The sequence below is a fragment of the Enhydra lutris genome, unplaced genomic scaffold, assembly GCF_002288905.1.
Source record: "Enhydra lutris kenyoni isolate GAN:26980312 unplaced genomic scaffold, ASM228890v2 scaffoldscaffold18, whole genome shotgun sequence".
Taxonomy (NCBI): domain Eukaryota; kingdom Metazoa; phylum Chordata; class Mammalia; order Carnivora; family Mustelidae; genus Enhydra; species Enhydra lutris.
In genome coordinates this window covers 33,825,381-33,842,241 of record NW_019154102.1, presented here as the reverse complement: position 1 = coordinate 33,842,241, position 16,861 = coordinate 33,825,381, and the positions used below count along the sequence as shown (strand labels likewise).

At 53.0% G+C, this 16,861-nt stretch overlaps 2 protein-coding genes across 2 annotated transcripts; both read right to left on the bottom strand.

The window, feature by feature from the left end:
• Nucleotides 1–2,567: 2,567 nt before the first annotated feature.
• LOC111148176 (vesicle associated membrane protein 5) lies at nucleotides 2,568–9,893 on the bottom strand. The gene is made up of 3 exons (XM_022504624.1): nucleotides 9,823–9,893; nucleotides 3,464–3,601; nucleotides 2,568–3,001 (listed from the first exon to the last, which is right to left on the bottom strand). Exons 1-3 carry the CDS (start codon nucleotides 9,823–9,825, stop codon nucleotides 2,792–2,794), a joined length of 351 nt encoding a protein of 116 aa, XP_022360332.1. The 5' UTR covers nucleotides 9,826–9,893; the 3' UTR covers nucleotides 2,568–2,791.
• Nucleotides 9,894–11,868: 1,975 nt separating this feature from the next.
• On the bottom strand, nucleotides 11,869–15,980 carry LOC111148071 (vesicle-associated membrane protein 8). The gene is made up of 4 exons (XM_022504454.1): nucleotides 15,845–15,980; nucleotides 15,101–15,352; nucleotides 13,594–13,752; nucleotides 11,869–12,305 (listed from the first exon to the last, which is right to left on the bottom strand). The coding sequence occupies exons 2-4, from the start codon at nucleotides 15,101–15,103 to the stop codon at nucleotides 12,162–12,164; spliced, it is 306 nt and encodes a 101-aa protein (XP_022360162.1). The 5' UTR covers nucleotides 15,104–15,352; nucleotides 15,845–15,980; the 3' UTR covers nucleotides 11,869–12,161.
• Nucleotides 15,981–16,861: the final 881 nt, after the last annotated feature.

The window sequence follows — 16,861 nt, the reverse complement described above, 5'->3', positions numbered from 1 at the left end:
CCTGATGGACTGCGGCCCCGCGGCGCTGGCCAATAAGCTGCAGGCCTGAGAGAGGAAGACCAATCAGAACATCCGAAAGACGGGCACAGAGACTCGTTAGGGGCCGAAAGCGGAAGTATTATTTCTGCTGCTTCTCGTTGGCTCAAATGAATCAGGTGACCAAACGCTAAAGCCAATGGCAGGAGATGAGGCTGGTCAGAAAACATCTGTTTTGGACTCCGAACCTAGGGTAAGCGAGGTGGGAGTGACGTGCGATTCTCGTCCACAGCGTCCTGGAAAGCCAAGTGTCGGGGCTTTAGGAGTCGTCAGTCCGTTCTGCGGCTCAGAGGGCCTAGGACGTGCAGGTGCTAGAGGCCCTCCGGAGAGCAAGGCGCTGGCTCAGGGGCTCAGGGTACTAAGAACCCGGAATCACAGCCGTTCTCGCTGCTCTGCCTGATGCCCGCCGAGTACTTCTGCACCTGCTGCATTCTGGGTGGTTCAGGAGTCCGCTCTTGATTCCCCTCTGACCCACAAAACAAAAATGTCCTTATCTCTTCTGTGTTAGGAACAATAAAGAGTGGGGCAAAACTCCCCCACCGAGAGAGGGAAGATCCCTGCTGGGGAATCTGGGGCCTTACCCGCACAGGGAACTCTGTGTGTGACCTTCAGCCCATTGCACAGCCTCTTCCCCTAGCTTCTGTGAAATTAGTGGCTTGAATTCAATAAGTAAACTAGTGGCTTGAATTCAAAAAGTTTGCAACCCTGACTACCCATGACTATCCTGGAGAGAGAACGAGAGGTTGCAGCAGGGGGAAATAACCCTGCATCAGTTACGTATCCTCAGAGAGTCTGATTTAACTGATCTAGGTCCCATAAGGCAGTTGTGTAGGCTTATGTAGGTTAATGTGTGGTGCCCAGGCATCCTGCAGAATTGGACTTAAATCTTAGCTTTGGTACTCACTGATCTAGGCCTGTGGCTGTTATTTTTAGAAGTTCTACTGGTAATTTTAACTTAAGGCAGGGTTGAGAACTACTGCAGTAAATGATTTGGGTGATAGCTACCATTTATTTGGCATCTAGAACCATTACATCATGGATGTTTTACACACAATATAAATAATCCTCACAGTTGTTCTGGGAGTTAAGTATGTCCCTTTTTACATATGTGAAACCCAAGCCTCAGAAGTGGCTTGCCCAAATTCGCACGGCCTCTAAATGATGTTGCTGACCAAGTAGGCGCCAAGTGTTTTTCTCCGTCTTTCCAAAATGAAGACGGTCATAAGCCCACTGGAAGTAACAAGCTCTGTGAGAGGTAAAGCTCCACACAACTCTTAGTTTCTTTCTTGTTTCTCTGTCAGTAGCCCTCACTTTACCTAACAAGGAGCTGCTTCTGTTACACACTTGACCCTGAATTCCTCTCCACCCACACTTGAGTTTGAGGTGCAGTCAAGTAGCCCAGGCAGAGACTACCCAGATCCTGCAGTCCTGGTAGGGCTTTCTTTCCTTCTTCCATGGCCTTTACCCAGTCATCTTTCCTGTGACCCTGAAGCCCTGCCAGCTTAGCCCTGTGTGGCCCTGGAGCTTTGAAAAGGTCAAATTCTTTCCTACAGGGCAAGCTCTAGGCTATCCTTTGTGATGGTGCATTACAGGACCAGAGAAGCCCTTCCCATTTTCACTGCTATCTGCCTCATCTGTAATCAGGTGTAAAGCTTGAGGAAGAACGTAGGAGAGAAATTGAGGACAGAGTATACAGAGAGGGAAAAGTCTATTCAAAAATGAGAGCCTTAAAAAAAAAAATGAAACCCGTGGGACACCTGGGTGGCTCAATCATAGTTATGCATCTGCCTTCAGCTCAGGTCATGATCCCAGGGTCCTGGGATAGAGCCCTCATTGGGCTTCCTGCTTCTCCCTCTCCCTTTGCCCCTCCCCGCTGCTTGTGCTTGATCTCTCTCTCTCTTTTGCTCTCCCTCAAATAAATTTAAAAAAAAAAAAGAAAAAAAAGTAAGAGCCTTACGAGATTAAAAACCTTTGAGGTGCTTTCCTCTTCTGGAGTCCTATTCTGAGCATTCTCAAGACATCAGAAAAAGAATAGATTTCATTCTGAGAGAAACGGGCTCAGAAGGCCCTGGTTGAAGGGTCTGGTTTGGGAGCCACTCTGTCTTTGCATCTGCACCCCAGAAGGATCGGTCTAGGTAGGTTTGGATCAAGTACAGAAGGAAGAGGAGTGATGCCTGGGTGGCTCAGTCGGTTAAGCGTCTGCCTTCGGCTTAGGTCATGATCCCAGACTCCTGGGATCAAGCCTCATGTCAGGCCCCCTGCTCAGTGGGGAGCCTGCTTCTCCCTCTACCTGCCAATTCCCCTGCTTGTTCTCTCTCTCTCTCTCTCAAATAAATAAATAAGTAAAATCTTTAAAAAAAAAAAAAAAAGGAGGAGGAGGGGGAGGAAGAGGAGGAGGGGGAGGAAGAGGAGGAGAAGAGGAAAGGGGCCACCTTCCAGGGCTGAAGTCCTTCCACTGACTCTTTAAACAACCCCAGGAGTGGAGGCAGAGAAGGATGAACCAACTTGAAGAACTTTGTGGACACACACACTAGGTTTTAACCAAACAGCAGCTTTTACTGAACTCCAGGTGGGGCTGGCCTGTCATGGCCAGTGCAGCAGGCTGCCCTCAAGGGCCAGCCTGTGGGGTGATAGGAGATACAAAGGTGCACACATCAAGGTTGCTCTTCGGCGCTCAGTTGGGTGGCTCAGATGTGAGCAAATGCTAGGGTTTTCTGGAGACCAGGACTTGGCCTCTCCTCCAGGCCCAGCTGGGTCAGTCCCCAGGCCCCGAGGCGGCGCCTGTGTCCTGGGCCTGTGCGGCACCGCTGCCCCCACTGCTCTGTGGGAGAAAGATGGCCAGCAGCACGATCAGGAGGATGAGCAGGCAACCGCCCAACACCAGCCCTAAGTAGATCCGGCAACGCATGTTCTCCCAGCGCTTCTGCTGGGCCAGGGTCTTGGTTGTCTTGCTGAAGGCGGAGCTCTGTGGATATCCCCAGACACAGGGTGGGAGTTAGTAGTTTCCCTGGAGCCCCAGGGCCAGATTCTCCCAATCCTCCTTCCCTCCCTGCCCCCCAGCAAGACCTAATCTCCTACATCTTCCCAACCTGTCTGCTCCCCTTCTCTACACAGCCTGCCCTGGGACCCTCCTGGCTGGATTCCTGGTCACAGACGCTGGTGTAGCCTTTGACTCACACCCCTATGGGCTCACGCCCGGCTAACAATACCAACCCTCAGCCTTTAGGAAGGTCCGCAGCTTCAAACCAAGGACTTCTTGCTTCATGAGGCCTGCCTGGAGCTTATCTAGGCTATAAACCTATAGGCCCCGCACTGGCCCTCAGGCCCCAGGAAAGGCCTGGAGACCCTGAGCACAGCCTGAGGACTCTCTCTGAGGATGCCCCGTGGCCTCTCCCACCCCCACCCCCCGCTTCCCCAGGCCTCACACCATGTCCAGGAGTTGATCTGAACGCTGCTCCAGCTCCGCCAGCTTCCCATCGCGCTCCAGGACCTTGTCGAAGTTGTTGAGCATGATCTCTGTCACCTCATCTGCCTGCCGCTGGCACCGTTCCAACTCTGTCCCTGCCTGGGCACCAAGCCCAAGGTCAGAACTGCATGAGGCCCCCAGCTGGCCCTCCTCTGATCCTGAGAACTAGCGGCCTCCTTGCCCCCACTGTGGGTTGGGGGGGGGTGCTGGTGGGTAGGGGGAATAGCAGCTTTCAGGTAAGGGGATGACATGTATAGAGAGAAGGACTGGTCTCCTGAGTGTGTCTGGCTTGCCTCGGATCTCACAGGCTCCTCTCCATGCCCATCAAGGCAGGTCTGAGCTCAGCTTCCTCTGAGATGCCCCAGGATGGTAACTTCCCAGGACCTCACCCTCCCACAAAGCAGACACTGTCCTCACCTGCTCTCAGATGGCCTCTACCCAATATGCACACAGTGGACATGGGCTCTGGGGCTTCCTACTGGCCTAAAGAAGCAGCAAAGAGCAGGGAACCGAGCTACATAGCTAGAAGCCAGACAGGGAGGAGATCCACCCCGTAGAACTAGAAAGGTAATTTTGGACCACCATACATCATAACCTCTACCTAACCCCACAGACACACACACAGAGAGACAAACTGAAAAGATCAGACCTCTCTCTGACTAACTAGGCCATTTCTGCCTCCTGGCATGATCCTACTCCTGCATCAGTGCTCAGAACTGATTCCCTGTCTGCCTGGAAACCTCAGCCTCTTTGGCCTCTGGCCTCAGCCTTCCAGCTACCTGGGATCTTCACTGGGGTCCAACTCACAGACACAAAACCAACTCTTAGACCTCTCAGCTTAAGCAACAACCACACCTGACAAAAGAACCCAGCTCATTTCAGAGGACTAAGCAGGGAGGTGCAGGGCCCAAACGTGGGAGTGCAGGGAGTGCTGAGAGAACAGGGGAGAGAAGAGAGAGTGTGTCACAAGCAAGAAAGGGGCTGGGCTTTGGACACATATGACCAAGAGAGACCCAGGGTAGGAGGCCCCAGTAAGACCCAGGAAGAGCAGGTCCAGGGATGTGTCAGGGAGCTGAATCTCAGCAGATTCGCAAACCACAGCAGCTCCCTCCTGCCAGTCTAGTCCCCGTCAGCCCATCCCTGTTCTCATCTCCTCTCCACAGAGCACTGGCCAAGCTCCCTTTCCTGCCAGACCACATTGCCCATTGTCTGCAACTGACATTTTGGCACTTGACTGAATTCCACTTAAAACCAAAGAAAGGAGAAGTATCTGGTGGTCACAGAGGGCCACTCCTACTCAGGCAAGAATTCACATTCAGGATCCTTGCAGCTGCCTTGCACATGCCTCCAAGCATTCCCAGTATATGAGTCCTATCTTCCCAACTGGACCACGAGCCACAGAAGAAGGGACTACCTTTGTCTGCTTCCATCCCGATGGCCCAGGAGGCCAGCACAGCGCTGACCATTACGAAGACTCAGAGTGATCACATTATAGCCTCTCCAAAAGCAACTCTTATTTTTTAAAGGATGTTATCCTAGTGTGTTTATCCAGCCCAGCAGGAGTTTAGAGGGGCAGGCATCTGAAACCCAAGTAGGTCAATATTTACCCATGAGCTAGAAAAGCAGCCTGCTTGGAGAGGGGGCAGGCAAACCATGCCAGAGGTGTGCTCTCACAGGCACGGGGAGCAGTGACTGGGGAACAAGGAGCAATAATGCAGACAGCAGGGCGGCTGCCCACATCTATACCTCTTCCTCGGTCAGCCATCATCGCCACTATTCTTCCTACCATGGTAGTCAACAAGCTCACACAGCCCATGTTCACACAGTCCCAGGCATCCCCACCTTCCTAACAGTCCAAGGCCAAAACCTGAGAATGGGCAAAGATTCAAAATGACAGTCACAGCTAGAGGTTGGTGGCCTGCTGCATATTATGTTTTCCGCTATGAAAACTACAGCTGTTGTTCTCTGATGTTCCAACACAGGATGACATTGGGTCACGTTCTCCAAGAGAGTGGGCTGTGCTTCCCACTGCAAAGCCAAGTCTATCCGGGCCAAGGTGGGACCAGGCCGAAATGAACACATTTGCTCCAGGGAACACAGAGGCCTCAGGCTTAACTTCCTGGCCCTCCTTGGCCCTCCCCGAACCAGAGGAAAAAGGACTGTATGCACAGGTCTCCCCTGCTGGCATGGGGAGAAATAAGGAACTACAGGATGTGGACGGAGGTAAGGGACCAGGGGACAGGGCCACACTCCCTCCAGCCATGGTGAACTCAGCATAGTGCCAGGAACACACACAGCAGACACGGGGAAAAAACATTTCCAAATGAATTGTGCCTGTTCTTAAGAAGCTCACTATGTGCTGGGGGAAAGAGTCATATGTAACCCCCTTAGGGAAGAGGGGAGGGTTGTGCTGTGAGGTACAAACACTGAGTGCTGGAGCCCCCCTCAGAGAGTGGACTCCTACGTACTGAGACAGCCCAGGTGGACGAGCCCTTGCAAGATGGGGTGGAGCTGGGGCATTTGGGCAGACACAGACCAGGCAGAGGGTAAGGGTGAGGGGCAGGGTGGGGCCAGAGAAGACACAGAGTGAAAGTCCAGAAGAGGACACTCACTTAGAGGGAAGACTGGAACCAGACCTAGTGTAGACTTCTGAGCCAAGGGGGAGGGAGGCATCAGAGTAATTTCTCTAGGGGCTCTTGGGTGCCTCAGTCGGTTAGGCATCTACCTTTGACTCAGGTCATGATCCCAGTGTCCTGGGATCAAGCCTGAGTCTAGATTCCTGCTCAGTGGGGAGTCTGCTTCTCTCTCCCTCTGCTTCTCCCCCTGCCCATGTTCCCTTTCTCTCTCTCTCTGTCAAATAAATAAATAAACGAAGAAGGAGGAGGAGGAGGAGGAGGAGGAGGAGAAAGAAGAGGAAGAAGGAGGGGGAGGAGGAGAAGAAGGAGGAGAGGAAGAGGAAGAGGAGGAGGAAGAAGAAGGAGGAGGAGGAGGAGGAGGAGGAGGGAGAAGAAGAAGAAGAAGAAGAAGAAGAAGAAGAAGAAGAAGAAGAAGAAGAAGAAGAAGAAGAAAAAGAAGAAGAGGAGGAGGAGGAAGAATAAGAATAAGAAGAAGAAGAAGAAGAATGGGGCGCCTGGTTGGCTCAGTGGGTTAAACCTCTGCCTTCGGCTCAGGTCATGATCTCAAGGTCCTGGGATCAGGCCCCACATCGGGCTCTCTGCTCAGTAGAGAGCCTGCTTCCTCCCCTCTCTCTCTGCCTACTTGTGATCTCTCCCTCAAATAAATTTTAAAAACCTTTAAAAAAAAACAATATTTAGAAGAAGAAGAAGAAGGAAAAGGAGAAGGAGAAGAAGAAGAAGGAGAAGAATTGGAATTTCTGCATTCATGGTAGGCTGGTATGGATGGCAGCGGGAAAACTCCGGGCCAGGGGGCCAGCCAGAAGGGGTGGAAACATGCCACCAGCAAGAGTGTGAAGGGTTGCCAGGCTCTTGGGGACCAGAGAGTGTAGAGAGGAAGGGTGGGTGAGAGGGATGCTTCCCAGCCCTGCCGGGGTCTACAGGGCTGAGGGCGTGCCTTGGAGTGGGGAGCAGCCGCGTGGTTGGCAGACAGGGGGGTGGTAGTTACACAGGAAATGTCCTCCACAAACCGTTACCCTCTGTACAGAATATCCTGCCTACAACCCTCAAATATCTCAGGTGTTTCAAGGCCAAATACCCTTGGTTCCTCTGAAAGCAAAGCTTTCCAAACCTCCCTGTTCTAACTCTCCTATCTCCCTTCTCTCTCGGCTAGTGCTGAAGAAACACTATTCCAGCTGTCACCACTGTCCTTGTCAGAGGACGGGGGCAATGAAGGGCTGTAGTAGCATCTTCCTAGGTCAGCATGCCCCTGAGCTCAGAGCTAAGGGCCAGGGCTCTGCATCGCAGCCCTGGGTTCCCTCAAATCTTGCCTTTGCCCCTCACCCACTGTGCAAACTTGCCAACCCTCCACTTCCTCATCTATAAAGTGGCGACAAGAATGGTATCTACCATGTCACCTAACGCATGTGACATGTTACAAAGTGCTTATCACAATACTTGACACATTCTGAATGCTCAATAAATAATAGCTATTATTATGGACAGAGCCTCACTGATTTTTTTTTTAAGCAGTCAGATCTCAAGAACTCTACAATACCTGCAGTCAATAAAACCTCTTAAATAATTTTACAAAATACAAAGCCAAGCAAGCTCTTCCTTGTTGCAAATGTGTGCACTTACTTGTCTTGCAACTAAATACAGAACATCACCTGGGTCTTCACCTACCTGCATGGAGTTCATTTCCACCAGGCCCTGTAGGCCATTGAGAAGGTTTTATGTCTTGACGGTGAAAACAGCCACTGTTCAACAGGCACGTATTCTGAGCTAATACGCTCTTTTCTCACCTGATCTCATTTAATCCCCACCACAATCCACTGAAGTCACGCTATTATCCCAGTTTTGTAAGAAACTGAGACTCAGAGGGGTGGAGTCCTCTGTCCAAGGTCATACAGCCAGTAAATAGATGATCCGGGAGTGGAACCCCTGTAGACTCCAAGAATCACATTTTTAACCAGGTGCTAAAGTGAATGCAGGTAAAGCAGGGGCTCAAATACTTTAGCTAGCTGGCCAAAGACTCCCCAGACTTCTTAATGCGTCCAGGTCAACCTGTGTGCCTATGAGGGAAGCCCGTGGCTCAAAACCCACATTCACTGGACCGTGCATGAGAGAGGATCATCTGTAGGATGAATGAATTCAAGCCCTTACCCATTCAGGTTTCATCTTTCCCATCACTATTCTGTTCCGTCCCCTATACCTGTCACCACATATGGCACTGAGGAAATGCCCAAGAAATGCTTGTTGACTGAATGAATCAGAGGAGAGGACAAGGAAGAAAGACCAGTCAGGGAAAGGGGTGGGAAGAAGAAAGCCAAAGAGCTGTGGCCAGAGAAAGGGAAAGGTGTGAAAGATACAGAGGGATGGGGCTAGGAGCTGGGAGGGGAGAAATATCAAGGTATGCGCCCCCCCCCCCACCGCCAGGCTCTGATCCACTGTTGGCCTCAGCTGAACCTGTGAGAGTGCCAGAGTTTTCCAGTAACACCCCCCCTCCAATAAATTATCCTGGCCTCAGCCTTTATTTCAGGAGTTTCCTCTTCTCCGCAAGTGCTCAAGGCCAACTGGAAGCCCACCCCAGCCCTGCCTGATCCCTTGCCCTGCATGCTGGGAAGTGGGCTCCAAGCTTTGTCCCATTCTTGGAGCCTCCCTCAGTTTCCTGGCGTGGCCTTAGAGCTCAGTGCAACCTTCCTGCCCCGCTTCCTCTTCCTGCCTCTGGTTCCCTAGAGATGAGGCCATCCAGACATCTCGACCCCCAGCCAGGCCACATCCCTCACACCTCTGCTAGCTTCACCAGGGCAGAAGCTTAAAGTCCCTGGCCAGCTTCCTGCCCAGCCCATCTTCCCAGGAGTCCAGGGAATGGAGGAAAGTTATTGGCACCACCTGTTCCTGACACCTTTGCCTTAGAGACAGCAAGTGGGGACACAGGCCAGAGTCTGCAGCAGGAGTGAGGGATGACTCACTTCAAGAATGTGTCCCTGGGTAGAGGTTAGGAGAGAGCCAGGATTGTGCCACAGTCTGATAACTTCAGGGGAACCTTTAGGGTAAACATCTCTATCTTTCGGCAGAGGAAGGAGTGTGCCCTCCAGTACCCTGCCATGGGGCTGGCAAGCCCTCTCCCATCCCATCTGCTCAGGTTTCCAACTCCCAGGCCACACTTGGCTTCTCACAGCTCCAGGAAGGGCTAAAGAGGTCATCGCATTACCTACCACTCCTCAGGAGCCGGTTCTGAGCGCCAGGCGCGGCTCTGGCACTACATCTCCCTTCACCTCGCAAAGCCCCAGTAAGGCAGGCATTGCTGACCCCACTTCACAGATGCGGAAAAGAAGGCTCGGGAAGGTTAAGTGACTAGCCCGGGGTCACAGAGACAGCAAGTGGCCACCACCAGGATCTCAGCCCGGAGTCTGACTCCGAAGCCCGAAGACTGGGCTCGTAACCCCTTGGCTCAGGGAGGAGGGAAGCTGGAGTCTTGCACCCTGCGCGCCAGCGGCCAAACTTTCCCTTCCCAGCCTGCGCGCCCCCAGTGGAGACGCTGGCCCCCAGCCGGCTCCTGGCCGCGGCCACCTCCCTGAGGGGGGGGGGACCGGCGCGGGTCCCGGACGACACCCCCGCCCTCGGACTTCATCCTCCGGCCGCGCACCCCCACGTCGCCCTCTGTCCCCCGGCCGGCCGGCTCCGCCCCGCCCGGCCCCTCACCATAGCTGCTGCCGCCGCCTCGCCAGCTCGGGCTCCTCTGTCGCCCGGAGGCCGCGGTGCCAGATACCCGGGAGGAAGCGGAGGGGCGGGGCCGCGGCCGGCGGGGGCGGGGGGCGCGCCTGCCCGGAGCCCGGACCCGGACCGCGGGAAAGCGAAAGCTGCCGGCACCCGGCCCAGCCTCCGGAACTGCGGGCCTCGCGCCTGAGCAGCCTGGTGCTCGCGCTGCACGCTGGCCACACGTCGGGGTCCCAAGCTGTGACCCGGGCACAGTGGAGTGGGCTCTGGAGCCGTGGTAGCGCTCGTTGCACAAGCATCTGTGTCCGTGCCAAGGCTGGGCACGGCGCTAGAGACGCCTCGAACAGCCAGCCGGGCCGGGTCTCTGTCACCTTGGGTGAATGCGTTCGCCAGTAACCAAAACCTGACTCCCGGAAAAGTTTTAAAACGAAAGAAACTTTATTCACCATCAACATTGTGAATGAACTACCTGCGGCTGAACTGTGTATTTCAGAACGCTACCGCTGTCTGTTACAACTGTATGCACACTTACACAACGCATGTTGTGTGAATTTCTACTCAATTCAAAAAAGAAAACAGACTCCCAGGGAGAAGGTGCTAGTTCTGGCTTTTCTGTATTTCCCTCTTCACCACAAGGGCAGCTGCCGCCCTGCCCTCATGTGACCCTGCTCCTCAGTGGGAGGGAGGATGGGCAAAGCCACCCCTCCAGAGCCTTCCTGAGCTTCCTAATCTACTCTTTCTCCTTCTCTCCTTTCAAAGCTTCCGGGGGGGGGGGGGGGGGGGGGTCGGAGACGCCTGCTCTCCAGCCCACCCCAGCCACCTCCAGCCTCTCAGCTGTGGCCCCTCTTGAGGAAGGGGGTTGAGCCTGCGTGAGTACAGCCCACATTCCCACCCTGGGCAATCTAGATCCCAAGGAAGAGGTTTCACCCCAGTTCTGTGGACTCTGAGTCCAGGAATGATCTGAGGAGAGAGGATGGTCACAGGTCTATCATAGGAGGACAAAGACTGTCCTGAGGGCCTTTCTGTGCTTTTTTTCCTCCCTGGTTTCCAGAGTACGATTCCAGAAGCTGATTTGGCAGGAGGAGTCCCAAATCCTGTCTCCCAACCCTGACCCTTCTACATTCCCTCCCCAAAACAGGTTGTTTTCAATACTGGAAAGTTGTAAAGTCCATGGGAGAAACAGGGACAGAGACAGCAAGAACCCTTTCCCCAAAGCAAGACAGAGGAAAGAGTGACAATGAGGTGGAACCTGGCGGGGAGGAGGGAAGGCCAAAGACAAAGAGGCCCATTGTACATGGAGGGGAAGGAGGGCCTTAGGCCCTGTCCTGTGACACTGACTAGGTCTGGCCACGAGACATGGGGAGGGATGCTCGCCCCCTCAGCTGAGACCCGGAGGCCCTGCTAAGTCCCCAAAGGGCAGGGGCAGACAGAAGACAACTAGAACTTCACAGAACCAGGGACGCCTGGCTGGCTCAGTCGGATGAGCACATGACTCTTGATTTCAGGGTCGTGAGTTCAAGGTCCATGTTGGGTTTAGAGATCACTTAAATTAAAAAGAACAAAAACAAACAAACAAACAAACAAACAAACAAAAACAACTTTGCAGAACAAAAAAGAAGGAAAAGTGGCCCAGTTCCTCCAATCCCTCACTCTAGACTACAATAGGGCCACATAAGAGAGATAGAAGGAGGCCCTCGCCTATCTCGGCTAACACTTCCAGCAAAGAAGTAATAAAAGGGACATGGCAAGACCCCAGGGGGACACACTTAGGAGTCTTGCATACCGCCCTAAAATGGTTTTGAATTTTCCACATGTGAAGAACCTCAGAAAATTCTGGTTCTTGAGACCTCTGACCAAGAATGGAAATAAGAGAAGGATGAGAAGACTCCATCTTTCTTCTCCAAACATACACTGTCTACCCCTCCAACCATGGGGCCTCAAATAGGTGAATCTCAGGCAGAGGGTGTCCCCAGAGAGAAAAGAAATACAAGAGCCAAAGGCAAAACGGAAGGGGAGAAATTACCTCACATGTGTAGGGATACCGAAAGGTCTTTATTGCTCACCGGCCACCATCCGTTTCCCAGCCACAGGCTGGGCTTTCTGGGTGTGTCTCCAACCAACTCTGGGGGCCCATGAAACACAGTCTGGCTTTCTCCTTCTGGGGGGCCAAGGAGCCTGGGGCAGACAGTGTGGTAGAGGGGCCCCTGAGTGAGGGGCGGGAGGACTCAGCAGCACTCCCTGCGGGCAAGGATGGGAGAGAGGACCCTTCTTGGCACTTGCTGTGGAGGGTGGCCCTGCAGAGGAGGGCAGGGGCGAGGGGCTCCCTAAGTTGGGATGGCATGGGTGGCAAAAAGCACGATGAAGAGGATGATGATAAAAACAATCACGCAGATGAGGACAATCATCTTCACGTTCTTCCACCAGAACTTACGAGCCACCTTCTGCGATGTGGTCTTGAAGTGCTCCGACTGTTGGGGACAAGGCAGAGTGAACCAGGGCCTCCTTCCACCGGAACAAGAGGACAGAGGCCCACAGGCTAGCCATCTAAATATTTACGTGAGCAGTCGATGGAACAGATTGTTACACAAAAAAAGTGCAGTCCTCCTACTTGACAGATATACCTTCATGACACTCTGATGGGCCAGGCTCAAATTTAGAATTCTTGGGCTCCCCTTGACCCCTGCCACCCCCCTTCTCTCCTTACCCCTACACTGTCACACACATGGAGGAGTCTTTTACATATGCTCACGCCCAGGGATGCGACACTGTCTGTACAATCTGCCCTTGGGAGGGCACACGGGCTAAGGGGTGCAAGCTCCAGGAGGCTCCACAACTCCTTGCCCCATGGGAACTGCTGAAGCTGGAGGACAGGGCCAGGGCAGCAGGGAGCTTGGAGGTGAGAGAAATTGTTCTTCCTCCTCAACACGAGCTACAGAAATTACATTTCCCTGGGCCGTGCTCCCCAGACTAGGCCGTGGGAAGAAATACTGAGTCCGGGGAGACTAGACCCAAGACTACATTCTGGACTTGGAAAGCCACAGCCAGTCTCTCCCTGTGGACATGGAACCTTAGGCTCCAACCTTTGTTGCAGTATTTTGTTAGTTACTCCCTCCCTGAGCAGCTGGCTTCAGCCCCTGGCTAGAGAAAGAGACAGAGAGAGGAATGAGGTCTAGCAAGATGTGTGGGAGATATTATTCTAGCCTTCAGCTAGCAGAGGACCCTTGGATCAAAGAATTTCACTGCTCTTCCCAGCTTCCTTTTAAAGCAGACTCAGCAAAACCCTAGCAGTTTTCCGCCCCCTGCCTAGTAACTCCTAGAGAAGGCCAAAGGCCCTGGGAGGAATTTTCAAGAGCCAATATTTTTGCCCTGGGAAGGTCAGGCCCAAATGATTGTCAAGCACAGCCTTCAAAGGGAAAAATCAGTTTCAAGGGAGAGAAGCCTAAGAATGCGAGGGCTGACTGGGCCATCTTATCTGTCTCAGAAAATGCCTCCAAGAGTCAGCTCTACCCATTCCCCCCAACCACTGCCAAGTCCCTGGAGGCATTCCCTGGACCCCAGTACTAATCAGTGGAGTAGATCAGAGTCAGAATTGGGGACTTGCTTGTCAGTTCCCACAAACAAGTGAAAAGGCAGACTTCCCTCGTATTCATTTTGCCTCCAACACCACCAACCCCCCAAACCCAACAATCCTCCCTCCCTCTCTTCCTCTACCTTCCCCTCCCCCCACCCCCTCCCTGGGCGGGCTCCCTATCTCACTGTGGCTTCCAGATCCTCTGTCTTGTTGCGGAGATGTTCCAGGTTTTCTCCTCGGGCCAGGATCCGCTCCACATTCTGGGTCATAATATTCTTGACGCCCTCCACCTCACTTTGCAGGTTCCGCACGTGATCATGTCCCCCACCTCCACTGGCCTCCTCCTGGGCAGCAGCACAGGGGTTAATTAGACCAAGTGGTGGAGGAACTGAGAGTCAGCCTCAGAGGCCAGGGGAGGGGAAGGCCTGAGATGGACTTTAGCTTTTTTTGATGCCTCAACTGTTTACAAAGAGAATGTTTTCATGTATTACTCATGTAATCAAAAACAAATGCATTTTGAAGCCCCAGAATGTGAGCGCTGATGCTAGATAGACTAGATCGAGTTTCTTTTCAGGTTCTCGAGGCCCCTGACGAGGAAAAGAAACACAGCCCTAAATCCCACTCCATGGTTGCCTTGCTCTTCTGATGTGGTCAGAGGACCTGGCATCTCATGACAGGGGAAACCCACCAGTATTTATCAAAGGGTCCTCATTAAAAAATATGTGTGCTGGCCGGCAGAACACCATCAGGGGGCACAAACCCCCTCTCACTGCAAGACAGTAGCTGAAGAAGGGTTCGGACCCCAGGCCGTCCTTCAGCCTCCTTGCCAGGACCAAGAGCAAGAGCAACCAGGCTCCAAGGCCCCCAACAGGCCGCCTGAGGGACGGCCCTTGCGCCATGAACTTCTGCTTTGCCCACCGCATAGCACCAAGTGCAGGCACCCAAGCCACCACCGCCTGTTTAAGCAGATATTAAATAAAAACAGCAGCCTGGGTGTTGAGGGAAATGGAGGGCAAGTCCTCCCAGGCTGATGATAAGGTTTTGTGAACACGGAGGTAAAAACCAGTATTAGGCTCCTCCCTCCCTGACCCACTCAGCCTCCGAAACAGGCCGGGAAGCCGGGGTCCAAGCTAAACGGATTATCACAGAGAACCAACTTCTGGTTCCTTTAGAAACCCTTAGCTTTCTTCCTTATGTTTAGAGAGAGGGGACCGCCGATTACTTAGACTCCGCGGGGAGACAGATTCTTCGAGTTTCTATATGGGGATAAGGTGAAAGGCAGCCGGGCAGAGCTCCCGCCGCGGGGCTGGAATCTAACCCCGAGAACTTCGGAGGTGCCGCCGGGGGCTGTCACAACTCCCGGCTGGCGGGCGGGCTGGAGGAGGAGATGCAGGGCCTCTCAGCAACTCCCCGCCTGGAATTCGGACCCCCCCCCCAACCCCCACCGAAACCCTGCTCCAGGCCAGCAGCGAGGTCAGGGCAGGGAGGGAGTGGACAAGGAGCAGGAATACCCGCCCAGGCGGCTTCGAGCTTTCCTAAGCCAAGTTGTCAAAGAAGAGCGGCCGCATCCAGCGCTGGCCCGGCGCTCTGCCTTTGCCACCAGCTCCCCCGATCCCCGGGCCCTCCACTCCACCCCCAGGCCACACTGGCTCCTCTTTGAATCAGCCCCTTTCTGGTTCCCAGCGCGCTCACCATGTCTCCCAGCGGCTCGGGCCTGCCCGCGACGGGACTCGCCTAGTCTGTTTCCTCCCGGGCGGCCCTCGCTTCACTTCCTGCTTGCTCCGACTTTCAGCCTGCCCCCGCCCGCCTCACATCCCGAGACGCGCCAGCCTCACCTCGAGCAGGTTCCCCCAGGTAGGCGGGCACCCTCCGTCGCCCTCCCAGTCTCCTCCCAAACCAGGGCTCAGGCTTAAAGCCACAGGGCTCCTGGGCACCAGAGATTGTCTAACCCGCCAGGAGCAAGAGAAGAAAGATCAAGCAGCCCTCCTAGATTTCTTGAGGCTGGCCTCCTGGTCTAGATAAGGACGCTGTCTCCTTTTTCTTTCTTTCTTTTTTTAATGCCTGAATATCTGATCCCAAATCTTAGAGACTGAAGTCAACTGTAAGTACCCCGCCAGGGGTAATTCACATGGAAACAGAACACAGAAATGAAAATTTCTTCCTGGCAACCACTGTTCCCATGTTGGTGGCTAGGCAGAGAGTATTAAAACCCCCCAAGTCTGGACTGCTGTGATCCTGGGATATGGTGTCAGAAAGCTCTGGGTTACTAGCTGTGTGACCCTGAGTGACTCTTTTCACCTCTCTGGAGTTTGCAGGTGCTAATGCTGACCTCAGAGGATGGTGGGGAAGTGTAAAAGGACAGCATAGACAGTGTGCCCCGCACGGTGTCCAGAAGGAAGACCTGTCCACTGTCAGAACCAGGAAATGCTAGCTTACCAATCTCTTCTTTCTTTCCAGAGTGCAACAGTCCCTTCAGGAGCCACAAAGAGGGGTTGGTGAGTCCCATCAGAAATGGTCAGAGTCCTGCCCTATGGACAGAGAAGGGCCCCAGGGCAAAGGATTTTTCCACCACCTGGCTCCAGGCCACAGAAAATCTAGTCTTCCTGGATGGTGTTTATCAAGACAGAACAATAACAGGGACATGCAAGAGGGAACAAACATTCCTGTCCCATCCCAGAAGTATCAGTGTGGGTTCTGAGAGCGAAATTTCAGCTTCTCTAACACATGCTTTTTTAAAGTAATTAACAAATTTTGGACCTCTGTTTCGAGATGCATTATTCTACTTTATAATGAAATCTTATCTCCAATTCGATGAGATTACTGTATTTTGCAAATCTAAAATTTGACAGACAGTACCAGGCTGCTTTCACGGAGAATGTGGCTGTCCCACTTCTCACTATCCTTAGAGGTAGGTCAGAATCCTTGATCTGTCCTTGCACTGTCCAGTACAGTAGCCACTGACCACATGTGGCTGGTGAGCACTTGAACTGTGGCTAGTCTGAATTGAGAAGTGATGTAAGAGTACACACCGTATTTCTTTTTTTTCCTTAGGATTTATATATTTGAGAGAGAAAGTAAGAGAGCGTACACTTGAGGAGGGGAGGGGAAGAGGGAGAGATAATCTCAAGCAGACTCCCCTGTGAGTGCAAAGACCTACGCCCAGGGGCTCAGTCTCCCTCCCAACCCTGAGATCAGGACCTGAGCCAAAATCAAGAGTAGGACACTCAACTGACTGAGCCACCCAGGTGCCCCAAGTACTTCAAAGACTTACTACACAAAGAAGAATGCAAATATCTCATCAGTAATTTTACATACTGATGACTGCTGAAATAATGCTGTAGGTATATTGAGTTAAATTTTAAAAGTTGGTAACATTAAGTAACATTAATTTCACCCATTTCTTCTTTTAATTTGGCCAGTAGAAAATTTAAAATTACAAATGTGGCTCAATTT